This window comes from Quercus robur, chromosome 8, assembly GCF_932294415.1.
Source record: "Quercus robur chromosome 8, dhQueRobu3.1, whole genome shotgun sequence".
Lineage (NCBI taxonomy): Eukaryota > Viridiplantae > Streptophyta > Magnoliopsida > Fagales > Fagaceae > Quercus > Quercus robur.
The window spans coordinates 48,868,511-48,888,935 of record NC_065541.1 but is presented as its reverse complement, the minus strand read 5'-3'; the positions used below and the strand labels follow the sequence as shown (position 1 = coordinate 48,888,935).

The following is a 20,425-nucleotide window of genomic DNA, read 5'->3' as shown; positions in this document are numbered from 1 at the left end:
TGGTGCCGGAGATGGAGGGAATGACGAGGGTAGTGTGGAAATTACGGGAGGAAAGGTGGGTGCAAAGCTCCATGCAAGGGTGAAGGATTGAATACATGTTTGAATAACCAATGGACAAGAGAATAGCAATACTGTTGGTTTGTGTTTTGTTCTAAAAGAAGTTCTTAAGCAAAAAAAAAACCATAACTTTTTTATCTTTGTTATGTTTGTTTTTCTCTAAAAATGTGTTTTTCTAACGACAAAGGGAGAGGTGGGTAACAGATCTCTAACAGAAGGCACCTCAGGTGGGCAAAGTGATAAGTTTTAAACCACGGATAGGTAAAGTGTAAACGGGCCAAACCTCAGATGGGTTTGTTGTAATTATTCTTTAATACAATTAGTGGAAGACTCTAAGTCAATCACTGACTACTTCACAATGAACCCACCATCCGATTCGCTGACCAAAATCTCAAAATCGGACGGCCGCGAATAACTTCTGAATAAATTTTGGGCTATATATATAAACAAACGCACCGTACCACTCTCTACGAAACGCAGTCACTTTTCTCTTTCTTAGGGTTTGCTTTTTGCTCTCGCTCTGAGACGAATCGGATTCGGTGGCTTTAAGCTTAAGGTAGTTTCATCTAGTCTCTCTCTTAACAATTTGTTAATCTTTCTTGCTTTTTCAAATCACTGTATTTGTTTTTATTTACTTTCTTTTTCTGTGTTTGGTTTCTCGGAAAAAAGACAAGATTCCTTTTGTACTTGCCGTTGATTTTGTTTCAATTAATTAAATGGTTTTTGCTTGACTTACCGAATAAGCCAGTTTCTTGTTTTTTTTTTTTGTGTTTTCTCAGGAAACAAACAAAGGATTAGGGTTTTTTTTTTGGGTAGTTGCGACGATGAGGCCGATTTTCGTGGGAAACTTTGAGTACGATACTCGCCAATCTGAACTGGAACGCTTGTTCGGAAAGTACGGGAAGATTGAGCGCGTCGACATGAAATCTGGTTAGCGAACTTTGATATTGATGTTGAACTTGTCATAACTGTTTGGTACTTGTGGTTTTTAATAATTGCAGCTATATATATATTATATATCTTTGCTACCCATGTCGAAGTAGTAGCTATTTTATTAGAATGTTTTGCTGATTGCCCATTGTTGTAGCTATCGAATTGTACAGATAAATAGTGCATGTTGTGTTAATTTCTTATTGTTCTTTTATGTAATGTGGCGTAGTAGGAGTCATTAACAGACTTGCTTCTACGTTGTGGCATGCGTTTGTGGAGGTTATCCACATGTTGAAGTGTGTGAGATTGAGGTTATCTTTCATATCGGCGTGGTTTTTTTTTTTTTTTAAATTTTTTTAATATTGTGGAAGTTATCTCCAATGAAGTCCCTACATCTATTACTATTACCATTTTAAGTAATTTTACTAATTGGTAAGTTATACACACACCCAATCGGTTTTGAACCCATGGAATCACCCTATATCTAGAACTTATGAGGGGAGGAAGTGCGAATTTAGCTACAGCTCATTGGCTACTACCATTATAATTAATTTTGGTGCTCTCTTTTGTAATTGAGTCTAAACTTCGGAACCCGCTTTCTCTCTCTCTCTCTCTCTCTCTCTTTTTTCACCTTATATATTTGGGCACTCTCTACCTGGTTCCTTCTTCCTGTTTCTGTCCTCAATTATCTGAATGTTCTGTTTTAAAGCGGAGTGGTATGGGTTGTGTGGGTTTTTTTGGTAGCCTCTAGGTGATTTTTTTAGGCTGTGGCTGCTCCCTTGATTACTGGGCTCAAGGATATCCATCACGGCGGTCTTTTATTAACAAAAGTTTTGTACAAACATCAATTCATTGGATATGGATGTATGGCCACTTGTGTAGTGTACATATCCAATGACTGTTTCCTGATGGAAATGAATGGGGACCACAAATTTGCAATTTCTTTGGAGAAAATCTCCATATTTAAGTGTTTCTTTTGACGCAGGAACTTCTGCTAATGGAAAATGAGCTGAGCTTCTATCTGGGCTCGCCAACATCTGTGCAAAATACTTATTTTGGAAAGGAAACCATCTTGCTTGCCTGATCTCCTTCCACCCCACTGATAGCATCATCCTGCACTTTCTACACTCCGATCAATCCTTCACTCATGACTCACCCACTTCATCGCATGCCATTTCACAAGAATTTACATAGTGGAATCAGTCAATTTATTATGCCTTGCCTACCAACAATGATCATAGGGGATCAATGATATCTGCATGCCATGCCAACAACTGAATGTAGTGGGATGAATGAATTCTGTCATGCTATGCCTTCCATTACTGAATTCGTGCTTTCTGAATGGCGAAGCATGCGCAGTGACATCTCAGACCTGAAATTTTGGATTAGAACTTTTTACATGCAACAATCATTAGTTCATCATGCAACACCTCTACGGCCTTATGTTCATCAGCCCCTCACTTATATGCAGGTGTTGTATTTTTTGTTTTTGCCAGGGATAAAGAAAACCTGAAACTAATGTGCTATGAGCTGAGTGGATGATTTGTCATTGCTGTCCTTCAGTTCTATTGTTGATTTTTCTTTTGTTTTCTTACTGCAGGCTTTGCTTTCGTTTATTTTGTGGATGAGCGTGATGCTGAAGAAGCTATTCGTGCCGTTGATAATAGGCCGTTTGGTTATGACAGGCGTAGGCTGTCAGTGGAGTGGGCAAGGGTACAATATTTTTCTACACATAAAGTACCCATTTTTTGCTCACTTATATATCATCATGCTCTTAAAGTTGCCAGCATTCCTGTTTTAACCCTTTTAAAAAGGAATCAATATCCACTTTTTCCAAAAAAAAGAAAAGAAAGAAGAAACTATATCCTTCCATTATTTTATTTTATTTTTTTGAGAATCAGTATCCTTTCTTCCTGATCATGATGAGTTAATTTTTTTAGGGTGAACGAGGTCGGCCTCGTGATGGATCTAGGTCAGGGGCAAACCAGAGGCCTACTAAAACCTTGTTCGTAATTAACTTTGATCCAATACGCACAACTGTTCGCGATATGGAAAGACACTTTGAACAATATGGAAGGATTCTTCATGTCCGAATTCGACGTAACTTTGCATTTGTCCAGTTTGAAACTCAGGAGGATGCTACCAGAGCCCTTGAGGCTACTCACATGAGGTCGGTAAAGGGGGTTTCCATTGCATTACTTGGCTAACCTTCCCATGATTACAGTCTTTCTCTTTGTAAATGTGACCTAATGAACTTAAATAAGTGCTGTCATTTTGCAGAAAGCTATTAGACAGAGTGGTTTCGGTTGAGTATGCTTTGAGGGATGATGATGATAGGGGTGACAGGAGTTATGATAGCCCTAAAAGAGGAGGTTATGGTGGGCGTGGGGTTAGTCCTTACCGAAGGTCACCAAGTCCAGTGTATCGCAGGCGGCCAAGTCCTGACTATGGTCGTCCTGGCAGCCCTGTTTATGATAGGTACAATGGGCCAACATATGACAGGCACAGGGGTCCTGATTATGGTAGGAACAGGAGTCCTGAATTTGGCCGATACCGAAGGTATTCATACTTTCAATGTCTCCTCATGTTGGTCATACTTTTTGTGAAATTTTGCATTATTAAAACTTGTGTTTGGAGCTTACATGCTTGTTTTATGTTTCCTTTTATTATTATTATTATTTTAATTTTCTCCTTGAATCTCGACTTGCAGCCGATCGCCTGTTAGAAGGTCAAGAACTTGAAAGAGAAACTCCTGGTTCTGGGGAAGTGGTGAATATGTAGCTTGGAGATGTTACTACTAGTTTTAGGTATTTTCTTTTGTATGCACATTGGATATTAGGGTTAGCAGTGATCATGGAGAAGGTTTTTTTTCCCCTTGAATTAGTAATCATGGAAAAGTTATTGGATATTCCTTTTTAGAATTGACTATATTTGTCAAAACTTGTTTGTTTCAAGACCTGATGTTATGTCTAAAAGTGATTTGCATTTACGTTTCAACCGTACCGTTCATTGGCAATGACAACAGCTTAGGTTTAGAATTGGGTTGTTGAGACCCCTACAATCTGTGCGAGTTTTGAGATGGGCATCCGATTTTGACCCCTGATATAATAGCCCAACCCACCTCATTCCCCTCACCCCCCCCCCCCCCCCCCCCCCCCATTCTCCCGACCATACACTTTTCATGTGTTAAGAAAATCTGAATCATTATTGTCATCAATGTGGACATGGTGGTGGACGTACATTTTGGATTTATCAAGCTCTAAAATACAACCTTATGTAGCACGAATTAAATTATCTGAAAAGTTTTGGGTGTTAGGTTGAGGAGAGTGAGTTTATACCGGTGGCCCCCAACTAGTTCTTCCTAAATTTTTTAACAGCATGATAGTTTTGTAAAATTAATCCTCAAGAAAGGATCAAGCTTGCTTGAATTTCTGGTTTTCATCGTATTTTATGTTTTGGGTGGTGGGATTAGTGGAGGCTCTGGTTGCTTTTTGTACTTAGCGCTGCGGTTATGTTCATTAATTTGGTTCGATATGATCCATTGATATAAATGGGAGTGAATTAAATGTGATTGAATCATCAATAAACGAGGGTTTTAGTATACCCTTCATAGACTCTCATGGGCTTTCAAGCATTTAATGTCCATTTATAAGAACTCTTATCGAGCCCAGGATAGGTGATTGAAAGATGCCTTTTGTGCCCTCCAAACTACTACTACTACTACACATTCCCCTTTGAATGTCACATGGCATTGTCTTTGCGAAGAACGATTTGGGATTTTGTATTTGTTTGGCCTCGTTTTCCATCTAAATATGTGTGTGTATCTACGTATGTCCCGTGTTCTTGTAAGGACATATATGTATATTAGTTATAAATTTCGCCAACTCTGAAATCAAATCCTGACTCGGTCACTTCCTTTCTACCTTTCGCCCAGTAAACACATATATTATATACTTGTGATTTAACTTTCATATCATATAATTTCGGTCCTAGAATGAAGTTGCCTCCAAAGAAAATATTTTATGTTCACAAGTGTGCTTCTCATATATATGTGATCTAGGTAAACTTCGTTGCTTGTAGCTGTAGGGCAGCACTTCCATCACGTACAATGTGAATAAATATGAATAATTCCAGCGGGTGTTTTCCTATTCCTTGTTTTGCTAAGAATATTCGATTTTAGCCCATGGTACAGAGCATTTTTTGTAGTTACCTTGTTAGTGTAATGGCTATTCTTGTTGGGCCAAAACACTCAAAAGAAGAATTTAAAAACAGATCTGAGCATACAAAGCAATACGCCCCATAATCTTTAACATTATTTTTTATTTTTACTTTGGGACAAGTTAACAATGTCTTAAAATAATTTAGGCTAAAATGCAAAACTGATCCTCTAACTTTCTTCAGATTTCATTTCAGTCCTCTAACTTTACTTTCGATCATTTCAGTTCTTTAAGTTTCAAATTTATTAAGGCATTTCCGTTAACTTTTGTTAAAATTTTTTTTAAAAAAAAAATCTAGAAAAGATTTTTCAATCATTAATTGAATCTTTTAATTTAAAAAATTTGAAGATAATTTTATAAAATTGAAAAATTAACCACAACATATAACAAAAGTTGATGAAAAAGACACTCGTTAACCAATACTTTATTAACAAATGTCTTAAAGACATCAGTTAACCGAACACTCTTTTTGCTTAGTCACGGAAGGGTGTATAAAAAAGGAACAAAACTACAATAGAAAAGAATGATGGAAGTTCTTTTTCACTAAAATTACAATTCTTTCATCATGACGAAGTTAGCTGTTGGTGAATGGTGAAGTTAGAAGATTTTCTCAAGGTGCCATGGCTAGCACGTTTTCTAGTATGATTTAACATGTATTATTGTTTCAAATATAGTGTAATATCAAATTAATTTTTTAATGATTCATAACAAAAATTTTCTTTCATAAATTAAATTTAAATTCAACAAACTTGAGTTTTACATCCTTCTATAATACTAAAATTATTTATAATTGATTATATACTAAATTTCTTAACATTTTTTTAAAAAAAAATTATATACAATTAAACAATCGTTTAAAAACTCATATTTCATCATATTATAAAGTTTTGTTTTGATGAAATTATATCATCTCAATATAAGGAGATAATATCTATTTAAATCTTTGGCCTTTTCAAGAGAATCAAAATCTAAAGTTTCATTATTTAGGATAGATGATTGGAAAATAACTTTGAATCACGAATACTTTTTCTCTTGAAATATGCATAAATTGGCGATTGTTTCCTCATAATTTACTTACATCCCAAAACTTGAAAATTTGTAACGTATGATCCACTTTTAAATTACTTTTATTATAATTAGTGTTATTAAATAAGGGAAACTTTTATTTTTCTTTTTGAGGATGGAAAACTTTTACTTTTAGTAAAAAGAGGATTGCATGGGAGAGATATATAATGTTTATATACCAAATTTGAGTGATTTACATGTGACATGAGATTTTTTTTTTTTTTTTTGAGAAGGGACACAAGAGAATTTAAATATGACTAAGGTCTCGTTTGGGAGGAGGGAATAGAATGGAATGGAAAGGAATGAAAAGAATCATTTTAGAATATTCTTCCATTCCCTTGTTTGGGAGTTTTAATGGAGGGAATGGAAAGTCCATTCCCTTGTTTGGGAGTTTAAGTAGGAGGGAATGGAACGGGTAGGAGGGAACACTCATTCCCCTCTATTCCCTTAAAATCTCAAATTTTCATTCCCCACGAAATTGGGAGGAATGGGAGGGAATGGAATTAAATTTAATGATTTTTTTTATTAAAACTCCCAAATTACCCTTATATATTCAATTCTTTATTTTAAAATAGGGGTCTAATAGTAATATTGTTATAAAATGATTACATTCCATTCCCTCCATGTTACTCCCAAACAAGATTATTTACATTTCATTCATTTTCATTCCTTTCCATTTCTTTATTTTAAAACATCCAATTAAGGTTACTTAATTTCATTTTATTCCATTCTTTTCCCTTACTTAAATACATTCCATTCCATTCTATTCCTTTCCATTCCCTTATGATTATTCAATTACATTTCATTCCATTCTCTTATGAACTCCCAAACAGAGCCTAAATGATTTGCTAAAGTAATAGTATAATTTTTCTTAAAATGCTAAGGGGCCTTTAAGTAAATTAACATATATTTTATAATTTTATTAGTAGTAAGAGGGATAAATTTATGTCCTTTTTACTCAAAAAGAAAGGGGGAGAAATTTAAAATGTTAAAGTCCCTCCCTTTGTCATTGGAATATGTGCAACTATAAAACATTACATGGATGATGGCAAAGTTATCTTGGTTGCTTAGTGAGCGTTTGGATTGCATTTATTTGCCTCGCATTTACGTTTGACATTTTAAACTAAGGGACCCATAGTTACAGTACTCTCCAAGATAAACGCCCACAACTTTAGAACAAATGTAGAAATTTTTGGTTGAACACACTGTTTCAATAAAACTAGGCATGTGTGTACTGTTCCTTTTCTTTTCATTATTTTTTTTGGAAGAACTTGTTCTTCGTGTTCTTCCCAGAACATGACTATTCATGTTTTTGAAACCCAGCAAACCCATCAAAACAAAAGATCAAAACAATGAAACCAAAACCAAGACAGAAGCCACCAATATGAGATCAAACCGATCAAACCCATATGAAAAAAAACAAAACCGATCAACCCATCAAACCCATATGAAACCAAAACCAAATCAAACCCATCAAATGGATCTACCCATCAAACGCAAATCAAACCCATCACCAATCTCATCCTCACCCAGCACCATCGAGTTCCCATATCAAACTCATCAAACCCACTTCCGATCAACCAATCAAACCCACCACCGATCAACCCATCCACCACTACTGAGTTCCCAAATCAAGAAACTAAAACATTAGATCTTCATAAGAGCAAACTCCATGGGAGAAAGAGAGACGAAGCTCCACCTCGTGCACAGAGAGAGAGAGAGAGAGAGAGAGAGAGAGAGAGAGAGAGAGAGTGGTTTAGGTCGAGAGACCATGCTCCCCATCTCTTCTCTCAATTAGTGCTGGGAACTCCTTCACACTGGGCCTCCAAGACCTAGATGACATTTCACTTTTCAGTGTCCTCCAAGACCTAGATGACATTTCACTTTTCAGTGTCGAAAAAGCTAAAGTTTTTTATTTTATTTTTATTATTTTATGTTCAAATTTTTATGTGACTATTAGGAAAGGAGTGAAAAAGAAAAAGAAAAAAAGCTAAAGTACTTTTAGTTGAAGCTACAGTAGTTTCAGCCCCAAAGAATCAGTTGGTGTTTAAAATTATTTGTTACAGTATTTTTAATTTTCAGCAAAATAAGTGATATCCAAATAAACACTTAGTATGACATTTAATTTCACAATTCCAATAGTCAAGAATAATGGATAAATTATTTAACTAATTTTTTTATGAGATTAGTTTAGTGTTTGTTTATCATGGTTTATTCAACATTGATCGAACTAGAAATCAATGATGCAGTTACCATCTAGTCTTGACTCTTGACCAATTAATGTAAGGTCATGAAGGGGTTTGTTGGATCTTTAGGTCCATATTGATCAAAGAGTAATAAGAGAATTTACCATTGATCCAACCAATATATCAATGGTGCAGTTTCCATCTAGTCTTTGACCAATTAATGAAAGTTCATCAAGGAGTTTGGGGGATCTTTAGGTCCATATTGATCCTAGAGTAATAAGACAATACATACCAGAAAAGGCAGATGTAGCTAAAGGCTAAAGCTCCCATTGGTAACTCCCATCCATATTCCATCTCCTATTGATGAAAAAAACTATAGCCCGCATCAATCTAAACAATTTGATCATCATAATTTAAATAATTGTCTCCCTTAGCCAAATTACAGAAAACAGATGGAACAGTCTATATAAATTCGACTGCTACAAAAAAAGAAAAAAAAAAGAAAAAGAAAAAGTAATAACATGATGATCAAGCTGAAGACTTCTTTAGCTCTGGGTCAAGCGCCTTCTCAAGCCATGCCTCAGCATCTTCCATCATCTCAGGGCTCAGCCTCACCATTAGGATACAAAACTCATTCTCATTAAGCACGCCATCACCATCAAGATCACCTTCTTTAACCATTGCCTCTGCATCCTCTTTGCTCATCCCGTCCATGCCAAGGAGAGCTGAGTTCTTCCTTAGACTCTCGGATGTTATCAAACCCCTTTCTGGGTCTGCCAAAAGCTTGAACCCCTTACATAACTCACCCACAAAGGCCTCAACATCAAGCTTGTCAGCCATCACTGGCAACAAGTCCTCAAATTCACTTTTCATGTTGTTTTCCATTGTGTTTTTGGGGTGAATGGAAGAAGCTTCCTAGTTCCTAGCTATTGGGCTAGTAGTTTTTAATGGTACACGCAAAAATATAGTGGCACAATTGGCTCTTATATAACAGTAGGTAGGGAATATTTTAGACCCCAGTAAATAAGCAAGCATATAGAGAGAGAGTTTTCATGAAACTATTTTTGTGGTGGTTTCGCCCTTCATGTGGAGGATCTATCTATAAAGTTATGCTAGCAAGTTCACACAAGAAAGGTGTGGAACTCAAGCCATGACCGTTATGATCAGTTCATTATTTTAATCAGAAAAAGTGTATGGTGTAGATTCTCTCAATTTTCACTAGTTGATAAATATTGTTGTTGATTTTATTTTTTTTAATAAATAGTTTGGAATTAATTTTATAATTGAAATATAACGGTTTCTAGGAAGGTGCAATTGGTAGGAGTACAGAAAATAATATCGTGGGCTTACGTAATCTTTTGATAGAAAGGAATAGCTTAATTTGTCCGGTTTCCATGAAGCTTCCTTTTCTCTTTCATACATTTTCTCTATCAATTTCATATTATTTGGATTCTTTCTTTTTGTTTTGAGTCCATAAAATGTGCCGTCTTTTTTTTTTTTTTTTTTTTGGGTATATCATATGTGTGTGTTTTTTGTTTTTTTAATGAAATGACAACTAAGTGTGCGCTTGCATAGCAAAATTATTTGTGTTTGCATTTTTTTCTTAGTCCTGTGCATTGTTCACAGACCAATTTGTACAAAAAAAAACGCGTTAGTAACTTTAAAATTGGGTCCCATGGGCACTATTCATAGTTTAAAAATTATTTTGTTACAATATTTTCAGCAATAAGTGGTATCCAAACAAACCCTAACCTAATAATAAGACTGGGTTTTATCCTTAAAAAAAAGAAAAAGGAAAAAGAAAAAGAGAGAGACTGGATTTTTTGGTCTGTGGTTGACGTATGGGACCATGGGTAGTTTCCTTCTCACATGGAGCTCCTTTCTCTCAATTTCTTTTCCTTCTTTTTCATGTCATTAATTTGATCTCCAAGAGTTTTTGCTCTGCCTATATACGTTTCTTTTTAAAGAGAAATTCTTCAAACTCTTTTTATATCTTTTTATTAATGTGAATTTTGAAAATATAATCGTTGGATTGCATGTTATTTTTGTTTTTAACACGTCAAATTTCGTTTAAATCGGATGTTATTTACTATTCGATCAATAAACATATTTTTTATGCAAATTTTTTATCTAAGAATTTGAAATTTAAACATGTTTTTGATGACATAATTATTAATTTTTGACATTTTTAAAATTTTGTAATCATGAAAAATATAATAAGAACATGTAATTTAACGATTAGATTTTCAAAATTTATATCAAATAAAAAGATATTTGAGAAGTTTGAAAGGTTTCTATTTAAACTATATATATATTTTTTGAAAGGTGTTTAAACTAATTTTTAGAGAAATCTTTTCCGATTAATAAATACTTTGAAAGAGTATTAGATTGCACATCAAGAGCGTTCGCTTGTTCCTATCAAAAAAAGAAAAGAAAAAAAAAAAAAAGAGAGCATTTGCTTGTTGTATAGGAATCAACGTAATTGGATGTGTTTATTCCTAGCTTTCTCCCTACGCCTTAGTCAAACGAAAGTTTTATTCATTTATTAAGCATAGCACTTTAAGTTTAAAATTATGCATAAAATATAAGCTTATAGATCATATATTAAATAACATCTGTTTGACACAAAATTTGACATATGTATTAAAAGTATAAAGAACATGCAATTCAACGGTTAGATTTTCAAAATATGCAGTAATATTTATTTTATTAAGTAAGATTATAGTTTTAGGCTACAACTAATTTTGTAGCTAAATTTTGTTTCATTGATAAACATACTTTAATGTGGAGCCCCACCGTCCACAGTACCCTTTGAAGCCAAATGACCGACACATTGATTAGCTTCCTTAACAACATGGCCAACCTCAATTTGCCTCTTTCTATATTGATCTAGATGTTTGTAATCAACAAGAGAGGTAGACCAAATTAATAGGAACCCGAGCCATGTAGGTAGCACCGCTTAACACAAAATCAAATAAGAGTGCGTTTGGGAAGCGCGTTTTGCGCTTCCTAGATGCATGTTTGCGTTTTTGTGACTTTTTTTTTTTCAAAGCCGGAACTTTTGACTTTTCTCCCGTGAACAGTGTATCCGTGCACTGTTCACGGGACCTACAAACATCACTTTTCAGCAACTTTTTCATTAAAAATGGGTTCCACGGTACTATTCACACATTTAAAAATTATTTTGTTACAATGTTTTTCAGTTTTCAATTTCAGTTTTTAATTTTCAGTTGTATTCAAACGGATCCTAAATATCACGTATCTCATATCTAACTAAATTTTGAAGGAACACAAGGATTTAATTGGGAGGTGATCTTTTCTTGTTCAATAATAAGGTTGTACGGGTGACTCATATGATAGATAAATAGTACACATCATTTTACTTTGCATTAGTACTTTATATATATATTTATTGTACCACTAAAAAATTAAAATAGGGAAAAAGGGGAAAAAATCTTATTCCATTAAACTTAAACTACCTAAACCTATATAAACCCAAATATTAGAATTCAAAAGCACCTAGACCTCCCATGACTCCAAAGATCCTGCTTCAAGCTTAAATGATTCATTTAAGGCAACCAAGGGGTTATTCAACTTCCCCTATTGAAAGGTCTCTCTATCCAACTTTGGGATAATTAGTCACTGTTGAATTCTAGCCAAATCTTGCAAGAAATGTTCGGGTGTTTGATGGTTGTGATCCATGTCTTTTCTCATTGACTCAATTGAACCCTCCCGAGTATGTACTCCAACTTATTCTTTCAATATTTGATGTCAATTTTACCTATTTTTTAATGATTTGGTGGGAATTTGAGAGATTTCAAAGCTAAGGTTAGGTTTTAAGCTCAATTTGAGGGATTTTTTATATTAGGGTTATCTTTTTTTCTTTTTTTTTTTGAGAGAAATATTAGGGTTATCAATTATTCTAATTGATCCTTCAAACTTGTAATTGAGAGTCCTAATTGGTGATTTAAACCCTCAATTCAATTAGATTGTTATTTTTGAATGATTTTTAAAATAATTAGACTTTGGCTATTATACACATACAAATTGGAGAATTGTGGCTATTTCCCATTAAATTAAGTGCTTACTAATGACATTAAATTCTCTAATTAAAGATTATAACTTGTAACTTGTCTATGGGTAAATTAAATAAATATCACGAAAGAAGGTTTTTTAAGATTTGATTTACTAAACCACTGCATACCCTTCGTGTGATGGTCACTCCATAAGTATAAGTGCTTATGCGGTGTAGGGGGCAAGAGCCGAGATTCAAGTCTCTATGAGGGAGCTTCACACACATATACACTTAGATTAGGCTAGAGTAGAATTTTTATCTTGTATAAAAAAAAAAAAATTGATTTACTATGCTATATTAGGGTTTTCCAATTCAATACAAATTAACTAATTAAATTCAATTGGAGATGATAAAACAAGTGATAGGTACTTTTAGGCCCCAAAACATAGTTCATTGCATTGGAGAAAAACAAAAAGGCTTACCATGCCCCCTAATAAACCAAAAACCATGGAGGAAAATATTAATCAAACATAAGGCATATCTTCTAGACCCAAAAAAAAAAAAATCAAATTAAAAGGTAAAGAACGCTTGGTTATATCACAATCTTTGGTGATGGTTGTTATCAATTATTTTACTCGAAATTTTTTATCTACAATTAATTGTCTTCCCGAAGGTTGAGATTTTTTTTTTTTTTTTTTTTTTTTTTTTGAGGAAATCGTGAAGGTAGACATGGTTTCACATCTAAAGCAATTGTACAATATTCATCAAAGAAAATGCTCATCACTAATCAGTAATCACCTTACTACATACTATAAAAGCTGGCATAGATAACGGTATAAAAGATTAATCAAATCAACAATAATAATAAATCTACGCAAGATATCACCCATGAATTGATCCATTACCCAATTATTGGGAAAAAAAAAAAATAAATCTAGAAGCTTTGACTAAAGTAAAATATTAAAATGTACTAAAAATTAAGGAGGGACCTTCCAAGAAAGTCACCAAAACAAAGAGTGAACACCCGTACATGCACATTGAGGAAGCAAATTTATTTTCTTTTTATTTATTTATTTATTTTGCTTAATGGAAAATTTATTTGCTTTATCGTAGACTGTCCACATTTCTTCATTATACTGATAAACTAGACCTTTACCAGAAAACTTACTCCCCCCATTATACTGATAAATTAGACCTTTACCAGAAAACGTACTCTAAATAGAAAGTTTTTGGGCACAATTTTTGTTACAAGTTTTGGCATAATTTGCTAAAGTAATTGATTGTGATTGATAGAGAAAAATTGTGGATTCATATAAAAATAATTATCCACCAAGACCTTCACTCACAGTCAACCAATTCAACAAATTGTGACATAAATTGTGTCTTTAGAATAACTATACCCAAAAATAAACCTTCCCTAAAAAACCCATTATTGAAATTCTATAGAGGTTTATTTATGTATTTTAAAAATAATGCATCTTTCATTGAATTCTTTTACTTTTGCTTTTAGAATATAACCCCGAGAACATAAACTAGAAATATTCTACACAAATCAATAAAAATATGGACTATAAATTTGGCTACAAGTCTACAACTCCACTCAATATCTTTTTATTGAATTTGAATTTGTCAAATTCATCATTATATTACATTTTCTTCTTATATCCTTCATACTTACAAAATTTCCAAAGAATAAAAAATTAATAATGTTATCAATCAAATGTTTACATTTCAAGTTTTTGTATTCTAAAATTATGTATGAAAAATAATTTTATGGATTAAATGGTAAATAACATCTGATTAGCATAAAATTTAACATGCATGTTAAGAATATAAAGAATATGCAATTTAACAGTTAAATTTTTAAAATATATAGTTATGTTAATATTTTTTAGTGAGAGTTGTAACCAAACTTTCTCCTTAAAATATATAGTTAAATGAGAGACTTCTAGTAGAATTTTAACAGAACATTATCTTTTGGTAAGTTTAACTTTAAAAAAAAGAAGAAGAGATTTTATCAAAATGATACAGTCACATAAAGGGGAGGAAAATACAAATCCTTGAACTATTATATAATCAAACAAATACAAAAAATTTTGTAGGAATTTGTGCCTATTTTTCTAAGATTTTTTAGGGCAAATTGAGTTTTCCTCTTTAAGTACAGGACAGTTAGAATATCCATTAGTCCATTGACCCCTTTAGTTTAAAACGTAGCAATGGCCCTTCTTATCTCTTCGCATTTTCTCTCTTTTGTTTGTATTTTACGTTTTTTTCGAAACATGTTTGTATTTTACGTTAAATTAACAAAAACAATTTTTTTTTTTTAAACGTGTTTGGAATTTGGATCTACATATTAATGACTTAAATACCCTCTAATAACAAACACATCACATGCACAATGATGACCCTTCATATTGTATATGTGATCAAGTTATATATATATATATATATATATATTTTTTTTTTTCCTCCTTACGCTAGGAACCTCATTATCAGAGTCGAAGTCAGAAATCATTTTAAGGGGGCAAAAGAGATCTCTTGGACCAAAATTAAATTGTACATAAAATTCAAATCACATACATGCAAACATGTTTGTACTTTGTTATGTATGGATTTGATGTTTTACTTGAAATTGTGAGCAAATATTTTCATATTTTGTGTGAGAGACCTAAACTAAAAATACAAAGTACGTAACATTAAATTGAAGAAAACAATTTTATTCAAGAAAATTATGAAAACTAAGCATATCAGCACATAGGAAAAAAAAAATGCATAGTTGGAACTCGCGTGACAAAACTTGTTATTATTTTATTACTCATATTAAATAGGCATTTTATTATAGACTTGACAATGAAATTTCTTTAGCTATATGCCTTAAACCTTTTTTTTTTAAGAATCAGCTATATGCCTTAAACCTACTTATTGTATTCAAATCATTAAAGAATTTTCATGCATATATTCACAAAATAATGAATTTAAGCGAAACTTTTATAAAATTTGTATAATTTACTTATAAATTTTATAATCTTATTATTTTTTATGGTATATTATAATTTTTTTAAATTTTTTTATTTAATTTTTCTTAAAAAATTAGTTTTTTTTTTGGGGGAATCATTTTTTTTTTGGTCGCAAAATCTTTAAAAATTATTAGGATTAGGAGGGCCATGACTTATGGGGGATTTAACTTTGGGATGTCTCCCTTGATAAACACCGAAAAGGTCGTTGACAGTTGCGCACATAATGTATTTTTCATATTAGAGGACATCAAGATATTAATGTATGGGTCCAAATGCTTTTTGCCAATTTTTTTTTTTTTTTGAATTTTCTATTAATATGACAGAAAATACTAACAAAGGGGATAAGTACTCATTATAAAAGATAAAGGAAAAACACTACAATTGTATAAGTAATAATAAATCTTTTTAAAAAAGGTTAAGGTTTTTTAGTATGGTAAGACAAAGATTGAAACCCAGATATCAACCTTCCCAAGGAGGCATTATGCTATACGATTAGCCCATTGATTACTTCTAAGAGTTGTTAGACTGAGCATTACTTTTGCCACTATTACTATTATGCAAGGATCATGCCGTCCCAGTCCCTGGAACATCATGATTTTCTTAGTGTGACTTGATAAAACTCAACTATTAAACAATTGTTTAAAGCGACAATTTTTTTTCACAACTACTGAGATGTTTAGTTGTAAATGGTAGACAATAGGTGAGTGCAGAGAAGAAACAATAAGCCAATAATAACTTATGAAATATGTTCTGAAAAATATTGTTCGTTGCATTATATAACATTAAAACTTGGGTTGTACCTTCCATAGCGTTCTCAATACCTACAATTTCCACACCTTGATCATCATATGGGATGAGATCGAATTGAAAATTTGTAAAGTCTCATCTTTGATATGTGAAACGTCAAAACTCACCATTATTGTCTTTTGAGAGAATTACAACCAAAATAGATAAACTAGCCCATAATTAAAATTGTTTATATCTTGTACGCAAGTATAATATTGTCTGTCGTTTCTTGGAAATTCTTCAATCTAAAATTTAAAGACTCAAAATTTTCAAACATAATTTTATTTAGGTAACTTGAAGTTTAGTAGAGACAAATAAAGTTTGTTTAAGATACCACGAGTACAATTATCACAACAAAACGATCAAGCCCTTCCATATGCCTCCCTTTACTTGTTTGCACTTTGCAAGGAAAGGTGAAAAGAAATTATAGATGCTCTACTTTTGTGTTTTTGTAGTTTGCAATAGTTAGGCTTAGCTGATTGGTGCTTTTCCCTATGATGCAAACAATAAGAGACCAACATGACTTTTGAGGTGATTGGAAACCTGATTATAAATGCTTTTAGCAGTGTCATATTCCCTAGCTAATAGAAACAAAGTAACAATAGATCAGTTTCAAGGGCGGTGACTCAGACAGAAAACATGAAGCTACAAAGAAATTGCCTATTAAATATACAAGACATTTGGTCCCTTGTTAGGTAGAAAATTCACCTTCTATCGATTGCTGACACAAATTCTATACAAATGAAGAAGAATGATCACTACAGAAGTTTCCAACTTTTCATTCCTAAATAGTCATCTTTTCAATTTATGCATAAATAATACCATAACGTGTAATGCAAGGCACTTTTGCACAAGTTTTATCCATATACAAGAACAATGACTTTTTCATGCTTTTAATAATCAATGACATTCAATTCTTTGCACTAGATGAACATAATGAAGCATGAAGTAACTTGTGTCAACAAGAAATAGAGGAATTCACAGCCATTTCTGTGTGCTACCAATTATCCTTGATGATCTTAAACTTTTCAAGTATGATTTTCCCTTCTTTGTACTTTTGGGATTCCTCATAAGCTCGTTCATATTTCCAACCCAACAATTCCCCGCAGTCCGAGCAAAATACATCAGCAACCGTGTGAAGACCTGTAATAAGGTTCCGATCCTCTTTAGGCCCTTCCACAATGTTCATCGCATGGGAGAACAGAAAGGCTCTGTTGTTGCCCGACTAGAAAAAATAAAATTTTGTACACAAATGTTGAGAAAAATTAAATCTTGAAGAAACATTGAGCAGCATGTTTCATTTAGGAACACCAGAAGTGGTTTTAAGAATTCACAGGACCATGTATGCAGTGTAGAAAACAAACACTGAAACGCATGAAAATTAGTATAAACCATATTAACCTTTATCCATCTAACATTCAAGTTTCACTTCAACTTGACACAAACTGTGAGTTACATATAAATATGGCTTTGTATAAACAAAGAAAAATTTTGAATTTGTACCTATGGCTACCACAAAACACCCTTGGAAGTTTGAATCTCATAGACTCATACACTAAACTAATCATACAAATATTTATTGATTTAAGCACAGATATTAAAAAGTTGCAGTGTCAAAATTTGGAGATGATGATCAGGAGGGAGTTCACCTGAAAATCTTTAGAAATGATATCATCGTGTCGGCACACATTGTTCCGGCACCTAAAGCAGCTGTACAACCTTGGCCCACCCAAGTCCTCCATTGTTGAATTTTCTCAATACCAATCAATGTACTGCCCCCACAAAAACTGAATAAAAAAAAAAAAAAAAAATCCAGGACAAATGGGAAGTAATTAGCAAAATGTTAACCAACAAGCCAAACATCTCCTTTCAAAAGACTGAAAACAAAAGCCAATCGTCTCTATAAGCCAGGTTTTGGATTTGAAAAGATTAGAGTTCAAATAAAAACATTATGGCTTCAATGATTGAGATATAGTTTAATGAAAAGGAAAAACCCAGGATAGGTGATTGAGTGAAGATTCTAAACAAGATACAGAACATTGAATAAACAAATGGGGTTGATAAAGACAGGTTTAGAATATGAGTAATGAGTCCTATTAGCATTAAAATCACAATGATCCACGCCCAATATAACCCAAAAAAGTAGTAACATAACAAATAAAAAAACACTTAATGATATAATACTTTAAGAAGTAAATACATAATTGCCGTCTTCATTTATTTATTTATTTTTAAGTGAGAAGTAAACATTTAATTAAATCAAGTTGATCCTTGTTGCTTAATTAGGGAGTAGTAAGTAAGGACTAGTTTAGCACCTACCCATCAGAAAACAACAACCAGAGGCAGAGAAAGAGAGAGAGAGAGAGAAGTGCCCACAATGAAGATACAGTTTATAATAAAGCTATAGGTTTTTTTTTTTTTTTTTTTTTTTTTTGTAATTTCTAAGAGTATCTCCAACAAATTCGTCAAATTTTTGTACTGTTTGGAGAATGAACAATGACTTTTACTTTTTATTTACCTACTTTTTCAAATACACTTTCCAACAGATTCTTTATCTCATTTAAATATTATTTCTTTATTTATTATTTATTCTTTTTTTAACAACTACACATCTTCCAAAACTTTTTTTATTCAACACCTGATTATTATAATAGAAAAAAATTTTTGGAGAATGAACAGTAGCCCATTAGACTTGATGAACTACAGTTCATGAGCCAAAAAAACCTTTTGGGTATAGAGAATCTATTGGAGTGGCTTTTTTTTTGGTCTCATTATCTATTATAGAGAATGTGGGGCCCAAAATCTGAGGTCCCAGCCCACTTTACATTCAGGGCCCAAAGCCCAGGCCGAGGAGCCTTATTGCCGAGGACGTATGATGAAAGCCCCACAAAGGCCCAAGGATATGGCCAAGGATGATCTCACGCTCAACACCTCACAAAACGCCTGAAGAAAAGGACAAACTCAGCACAGGGGCAGGACAAGGGAGCAAACTGCCAACATCGCAGTATGGAGCCCTGTATCTGACAGGCCCATACTTCAGACCATGCTGTTTAACCTTTCCCAACCACCCCCAACCACTCGGATGTACGGATGGATAGGACGAGTCTATACCTCAAAAAGCAAAACTTACACGAGGACACTAAGGAGGAAGTAAACACTAGTATAAAAGGGAAAGAAAGCTGAGAGAGAGGAGGGGGGGATAGAAAAATCCTACAAAAAGAAGAATGGGAAGAATGTGATGCTCCTCGGACTAAGTCCGAGGACTCAAACCCTTCAAGCTAAATCGATGTAAGGCTTAGCTATTTAGGCCAAACCTACCTTTGTATGAGCTTCCATAAAATCAGGACCAGACTGTTGCCCGGCGACCAAGGGCAAGCCTTTCAAGCCCACTCTCTACAAATTATATTGTTTGGACCCATTACATACGAACCCAATGTCATCCTTGGGTTGTTAAAAATCGTGTCCCTACAATTGGCGCCGTCTGTGGGAAGGCTTGCGCGTTGGCACAGGTGGCGATGGAGTCAAGCCTCTATCAAGCAGAGGTCTGCGAAGGTTCCTCCATTTCCAACGACATGCAGTTGTTGCTCCGACATAAACTTCCGCTAGGGGCTACGCCTTGTAGTGCCGATGGCACGGGCAGCTCTAGGGGCTTCCAACCTCAAGCTAACTCTCCCCACCTTGGTCGAGGGGCTAACCTTCGAAAAATAAATAAATAAATACAAAGAAAAAATACAAGTTTTGGACAGAACCAAGGCCTTGTATGGTCCTCGGACTCAAGCCTATAGGGAAACCAACTACTTAAAAGAAAAAATACAAGTTTTGGACAGAACCAAGGTCTTGTATGGTCCTCGGACTCAAGCCTATGGGGAAACCAACTACTTAAAAGAAAAAATACAAGTTTTGGATAGAACCAAGGCCTTGTATGGTCCTCGGACTCAAGCTTATGGGGAAACCAACTACTTAAAAGAAAAAATACAAGTTTTGGACAGAACCAAGACCTTGTATGGTCCTTGGACTCAAGCCTATGGGGAAACCAACTACTTAAAAGAAAAAATACAAGTTTTGGACAGAACCAAGGCCTTGTATGGTCCTCGGACTCAAGCCTATGGGGAAACCAACTACTTAAAAGAAGAAATACAAGTTTTGGACAGA

The 20,425-nt window shown here is 33.6% G+C and overlaps 3 protein-coding genes across 4 annotated transcripts; 1 reads left to right on the top strand and 2 right to left on the bottom strand.

Moving 5' to 3' along the window:
• The first annotated feature begins 448 nt into the window (after window positions 1-448).
• Window positions 449-3,984, top strand: LOC126696801 (serine/arginine-rich splicing factor RS31-like). 2 transcript variants are annotated; one of them, XM_050393524.1, is made up of 6 exons: window positions 449-613; window positions 837-987; window positions 2,588-2,724; window positions 2,928-3,157; window positions 3,268-3,546; window positions 3,698-3,984. In XM_050393524.1, the coding sequence occupies exons 2-6, from the start codon at window positions 882-884 to the stop codon at window positions 3,726-3,728; spliced, it is 783 nt and encodes a 260-aa protein (XP_050249481.1). In that variant the 5' UTR covers window positions 449-613; window positions 837-881; the 3' UTR covers window positions 3,729-3,984. The 2 variants fall into 2 exon arrangements, with proteins under 2 accessions (XP_050249481.1, XP_050249482.1); XM_050393525.1 differs by having other exon boundaries at window positions 450-613; window positions 2,588-2,700.
• Window positions 3,985-8,846: 4,862 nt separating this feature from the next.
• LOC126696800 (calcium-binding protein KIC) lies at window positions 8,847-9,532 on the bottom strand. The gene has a single exon (XM_050393523.1). It carries the CDS (start codon window positions 9,338-9,340, stop codon window positions 8,984-8,986), a length of 357 nt encoding a protein of 118 aa, XP_050249480.1. The 5' UTR covers window positions 9,341-9,532; the 3' UTR covers window positions 8,847-8,983.
• A 7,607-nt stretch (window positions 9,533-17,139) lies between these two features.
• LOC126696799 (protein yippee-like At4g27745) lies at window positions 17,140-18,369 on the bottom strand. The gene is made up of 2 exons (XM_050393521.1): window positions 17,923-18,369; window positions 17,140-17,498 (listed from the first exon to the last, which is right to left on the bottom strand). The coding sequence occupies exons 1-2, from the start codon at window positions 18,013-18,015 to the stop codon at window positions 17,271-17,273; spliced, it is 321 nt and encodes a 106-aa protein (XP_050249478.1). The 5' UTR covers window positions 18,016-18,369; the 3' UTR covers window positions 17,140-17,270.
• Between the last annotated feature and the right edge of the window lie 2,056 nt (window positions 18,370-20,425).

What these genes read in the sequence shown, in the direction of transcription:
- LOC126696801 (XM_050393524.1), top strand. Translation starts at nt 882, where the DNA reads ATGAGGCCGATTTTCGTGGGAAACTTTGAGTACGATACTCGCCAATCT. An exon ending in GCGCGTCGACATGAAATCTG is followed by an intron (nt 988 to 2,587) that starts GTTAGCGAACTT and finishes TTCTTACTGCAG; the next exon opens with GCTTTGCTTTCGTTTATTTT. An exon ending in GAATTTGGCCGATACCGAAG is followed by an intron (nt 3,547 to 3,697) that starts GTATTCATACTT and finishes CTCGACTTGCAG; the next exon opens with CCGATCGCCTGTTAGAAGGT.
- LOC126696800 (XM_050393523.1), bottom strand. Translation starts at nt 9,340, where the DNA reads ATGGAAAACAACATGAAAAGTGAATTTGAGGACTTGTTGCCAGTGATG.
- LOC126696799 (XM_050393521.1), bottom strand. Translation starts at nt 18,015, where the DNA reads ATGGAGGACTTGGGTGGGCCAAGGTTGTACAGCTGCTTTAGGTGCCGG. An exon ending in TCATTTCTAAAGATTTTCAG is followed by an intron (nt 17,499 to 17,922) that starts GTGAACTCCCTC and finishes TATTTTTTCTAG; the next exon opens with TCGGGCAACAACAGAGCCTT.